The following is a 4,969-nucleotide window of genomic DNA, read 5'->3' as shown; positions in this document are numbered from 1 at the left end:
GGTCCTTCGCAGCCTGTTCGTTAAAGGTTCTATTAAAAATGCTCAAAGACAGTCCTCATCAAGACCAGTGTCATCGCATCATAGGCAACGGGTAGTAGAAAAGAGAAAGTTTCCCGAATGATACCAAAACAATAAGTTCCTAACTCGAAACGAAACACCAAATATCATGATCTTTCACATATCTCTCTCTTATGTATTTTCTCTAGGAGGACACTAATTTTTCAAGTAATATGTACATATGATGAGTAAACCAGCTCCCAAGAGACCTCCCTCGCGTGTTATAGATAATGATAGGAGGCTGCTGAAGAAGAAGAGGCTGCAATTAGTTCAGAGGATGAAGAAGCTTTCACCATGCTTAGACATTTGTTGTAAGTACTGCTCTTCCTACTCTCAAATCCATTACTAATATGTCTCCTGATACTTATATGGGTTTTATGTTTTCATTTCAGACCCAGCAAGCGTTTTTCTAGGTACGACGATGATGACATAAACATGAAAGCAAGCTTTGAAGATATCCAATAGGAAGAGAGACGAAGGTACATAAGTATTCTGATCACGAGTTTCATTTATTTGTTTGTTTGATATTCCTTAACGATTCATGTGGAATTGTTTAAATGCGGTGCAAGAATCGCAAGGGAGGAAGATGAAAGAGAACTTCAACTCTTAGAGGAAGAAGAAAAGAGAGAAAGAATGAGAAAGAATCAGAAGCTGAGCCATTATCAAAAAAAAAGTTAGAAGAATCTTGCTCTTTTGTCTTCTTTTAGGACTTCAGATTTTTTTTTTTTAGTGTTCCTCTCATTTAAATCTCTTTGGCCGCTTGAGGAAGAAGAGAGTTTTAACTAAATCTCTGAATTGAATCTTTATCCAATTGAATCTCTGAATTTTGCAAAGTAGTAAAAGGCAACTAAAATTCTTTTATTAGTTAAGAGCAGTGTTTGTGTTTGTGAAAAGATTAATACAAAAAAATCAATTATGTACTTACAATTCGTGTAGTATTGTTTAGTTGTTTATTTTTATTAAAATCATACGAATCTTATTCTATCCATGTACATATATATAGTATTAATAACAGTAAAAATATATTTTAGAAATTAAGGGATGATGGAAAATTGGAAGGCTAAGCATAATAGTTGTTGTGTCCTTTCTTTTCTGATTTGCTCAACAAAATTGCAAACTTTATTTTCTCATTTTAAAGTTACTATGAAAAATGACTTTATTTAATATATATATTATAAAGAATATTTTTAACTTTTTCAACTTTGAGTTGATTATAAGCAAGTTATAGAACCAAAAATACATTTACTTTTAACACTTGCTAATATTCAACCAATAAATTATATTGTAAACTACTAAAAAATATATTACTCATTACAAAATAATATGTAGTTTTATATTATTTGATCACAAATAATAATTCGTGCATATGCACGGGTCAAATACTAGCATATATATAAATCAGTAATAAACTAAGGCCACAAAAGTCTCACTAAGTTCAACGAACTCAATATAACCTCAAAACATCATCCCTGACAATAGAAACCAAACGGTTAAAAAAAACAAAGAATAAGACAAAGAAGAAAAAGAAGAGGCTGAGGAAGCGACAATCTGAATAGGGAAACTGCATTGTCCTTGAGATATATTCTGCGTTGTAATGGTGGCCAAACCTTGGAAGAAACAAGCACTCTCGTCCTGATTCTTGACTTGAAAGTACATGTTAAACGCGTATGAGGCATTCCCATTTGCATCAAGACTATTGCAGGAAGATCCATAACCAAGCGCCGTGCAATCGGAGAAAGTGCAGGCGAAATCTATGTTAGCCGCGAGTTTAGTCAAATCTTTGGCTTCTGGATTGAACACACACCACTTGTTTGGTAGATATGGCACGTTTTGTGCACCAATCAAGAACTTATTCTGTCCTTGACCCGACAGATCTATTGGAAACTTTGGTTGCCCATCGAATTTAAATATTCCCCAATGGCGTTCAAACTCTCCAGGTGCTATACTTTTCGCATCCTCATCAAGTAATCCGAACAAGTATACCTCAATGTAGGTGGGCCTCAATGGAGTGCCTTTGTTTGTTCCAAGCCTCGGTAAAAGCCCGTTGTAGAATCTGTAGGCATTGCCTACGAAAATTTAAACATTTCATGAAAAGATAAGGGAAAAAAAAACACCTAAAGCAGTTAAAAAGGTCAGAGATATCTACCGGAATTAGCGTGTTTGTCACCCTCTGTTGGCCAACCGACTTCTCCAACGATTATCGGCATATCTCCGTGACCAACAGCTTTCAAAGACGATACCAAAGTGTCGAAATTGGCATCAAAGACGTTTGTGTAATCAACACCGTTGTCATTTATCGGCTGAGCTCCATCGAAGAAGGCGTAATTGAGTGGGAAATCATCATTCCCATAGAGACTTAAGAAAGGGTAGATGTTGATTGTGATGGGAGCATTGTTCTTGCCAAGGAAGTCAACAATCTGAGTCATTTGACCAATGATGTCAGGACGGAATCTTCCTGCAGATGGAACGGGGTTGCTTGCAGGTGAGTCGTATACATCCGCGTTCAAAGGGACTGTTGCTTTGACGGAGTTTCCTAGTCCGGCTTCATTTAAAGCATTTTGGATGTTTTGAAGTGCAGGGAATGTGAGGTTTATGAACGATCCATTGTACGATTTGAGGAATGGCTCATTCCCAACAGCTACAAACCTAAAAACACACACACATCCACAAGAGATAAGCTTCACTGAGACATATATATATATATATATATATAAACACAGTGTCGGAACATTTTAGTCTTTTGCATTTTTGACAGTAGGGTTAAAAGATTTACTTTTTCAGATATTTAATTTCACAATCAGACAACACAGCTTTCACCAATTCCTAAAAAACCAAAGAAAGTGACATAACTCAAACATGTTTTTCCATTAGGCGGTTTCAAGGAACTTGTCACTCTGGCTGGCTTCTCATAAACTGAACAATCATGGGTTTTATGAGGTTTGGACCAAGATATACCAAAACAATGAATGTTAATTTGACCTACAGACAACATTATAAGCAAACCAGTAACAATCAAACAGAGAGGGAGAGGGAGAGAGAGAGAAACTGACGTGATATTGACACCACCATCGAAATTATAACGAGTGACATTCTTACGAACCCAATCTTTGGCTCGATGGTAACTGCCCATGACCTTAAGCTGATCATTGGGAATAGCGACCATCACTTCGAGACCGGAGCCAGCCAGTGCACCCATGGTGGTCTCGTCCGCGTCAAAGAGCTTAACTTTGTTAATGTTATTGTCCTTGAGCATCTGAACCACTGTCTTTGGCGGCAGCTTATGTGTAGCCATTGTTCCCCAATTCACACCCAACCCATTTACCGTAATACCCAAATTAAATATTACGATTGCAAATCGGACTACGAGGGTTAACAGATTCAACATCGATCTCACCTGAAAAAAAAAAAAAAAAAACAAAGGTGAGAGTTTTATCCAAAATCAAGCGTGATATTCTAAAATCTCAGTTTTGAGAAATGAAATGAGAAACGTTTTGAGGACCCATTACCCCCTTAGATATCTAGAAACTGGATGAAACGCGTTCAGAGGGAAGGGAAGAAGAAACGCGTTGAGACTGTAGAAGAAACCTAAAAAAGGTAAACTATTTTGTTTTTTGGGAAACAAAAAGAGGCGATAAAAGTTGGAGATATTTTTGATAAATGATAAAACAATAATAATGAGTTTTTTTTAATAGAATAATGACGTTGTGGGTGGATGGATTTATAACGGCTCTATTCCTCCGGAGTGCACATGGACCATGCTTGTTCCGTCTTTGACTCTTTGTCATCATATCAATTAACAACTAATACACAAATTTAACTTACCGACATTAAAAAATAAAATAAAAAATAAAAAGTTTTAGTTTCCTGATGAAATTTTTTGAGAAACTAGCATTTTATATATGAGACAAATACAATCCAAACCAAACGAACACCGAAACAAGTTTTGAAATTCTTTAACAAAAAAAAACAAAGTTTGAAATTCAATCAAAATCTTATTGTGGTTTAATCGATCGGTAATCTTTTTTACGTAAAATATCGAAATTTGATAGAATAAGATTACGTAAACAGTTTATATAATAACCTAATTTTATATAATAAGATTATGTTCTATGAAAATCTTTTGAATGGAGAAATAATTTTATTATATAAAGTTTGATATAAAAAAAAAACTAATTAACAAGATCGTAACATGTATCAATTGTATTATTCAGATGTTGACACATGTCAATTTTAAATTTATTAAAATTATAAAAAATAAAAATGTAAAAAATCAAAACCTACCATAAAAAGGTTTTATATAAAAGTAAAATAGAGAAAAGCAAACCTAATATAATTTACAATATTTAAACAGCTTTAGAATTTAGAAAAAATCATTATGAGGAAATTATATATATATATATATATATATATATATCATTAAATTCGAAATTATAATATTGTTTAATTATTTTAATTTTAAGTTGCTAATTTTACAAGAAATAATATTACTTTTTATATAAGAAAAAAAAAATGATTGTGACACAAGTATCATATTACCTTTGAGCATACAAGGTTACTTACACAAGGTTACTTTTTATATTACAATTAATTACTGTTTCTAAAAAATGTGAATACTCACCTTTACACAAAGAAAAATATTGTTGAAAAAAAACGTAAAAAAAAATAGAATGTCTCATATTTTTTTCACCAATCAAATAATTTATTCAAAAAGACTGCTATTGTAATATATAAGATAGGAATATGTGAGATTAACATATGCGTTTTTGTATCTACACAAATGTTAAAGTAAAGAGACATATAATATATTTGTTGATATGTTCATAAAGACAATTTGTTGGTAGTAGTAAAGACTAAAGAATATATTTTAACAGTAAAATATATTTGTGTGTACAAATTCACTTTTAATGGTGAT

At 33.0% G+C, this 4,969-nt stretch overlaps 1 protein-coding gene across 2 annotated transcripts; it reads right to left on the bottom strand.

The window, feature by feature from the left end:
• Positions 1 to 1,368: 1,368 nt before the first annotated feature.
• On the bottom strand, positions 1,369 to 3,749 carry LOC109124507 (glucan endo-1,3-beta-glucosidase 8). Of its 2 annotated transcripts, none has more exons than XM_010472020.3 (4): positions 3,564 to 3,749; positions 3,108 to 3,451; positions 2,204 to 2,703; positions 1,369 to 2,123 (listed from the first exon to the last, which is right to left on the bottom strand). In XM_010472020.3, exons 2-4 carry the CDS (start codon positions 3,440 to 3,442, stop codon positions 1,513 to 1,515), a joined length of 1,446 nt encoding a protein of 481 aa, XP_010470322.1. In that variant the 5' UTR covers positions 3,443 to 3,451; positions 3,564 to 3,749; the 3' UTR covers positions 1,369 to 1,512. The 2 variants fall into 2 exon arrangements, with proteins under 2 accessions (XP_010470322.1, XP_087345883.1); XM_087489757.1 differs by having other exon boundaries at positions 1,369 to 2,110; positions 3,564 to 3,712.
• Positions 3,750 to 4,969: the final 1,220 nt, after the last annotated feature.

This window comes from Camelina sativa, chromosome 16 (assembly GCF_030686135.1).
Source record: "Camelina sativa cultivar CO46 ecotype springtype chromosome 16, ASM3068613v1".
NCBI lineage: Eukaryota > Viridiplantae > Streptophyta > Magnoliopsida > Brassicales > Brassicaceae > Camelina > Camelina sativa.
Note: the sequence above shows the minus strand (reverse complement) of the source record. Positions and strands in the feature narration are given on the sequence as shown.

Excerpts from the sequence above, each read along its gene's own strand:
- LOC109124507 (XM_010472020.3), bottom strand. The coding sequence starts at position 3,442 with ATGTTGAATCTGTTAACCCTCGTAGTCCGATTTGCAATCGTAATATTT. Across the intron at positions 2,704-3,107 it reads GATGGTGGTGTCAATATCAC|GTTTGTAGCTGTTGGGAATG; the intron begins GTCAGTTTCTCT and ends GTGTGTTTTTAG. Across the intron at positions 2,124-2,203 it reads TGACAAACACGCTAATTCCG|GCAATGCCTACAGATTCTAC; the intron begins GTAGATATCTCT and ends AAATTTTCGTAG.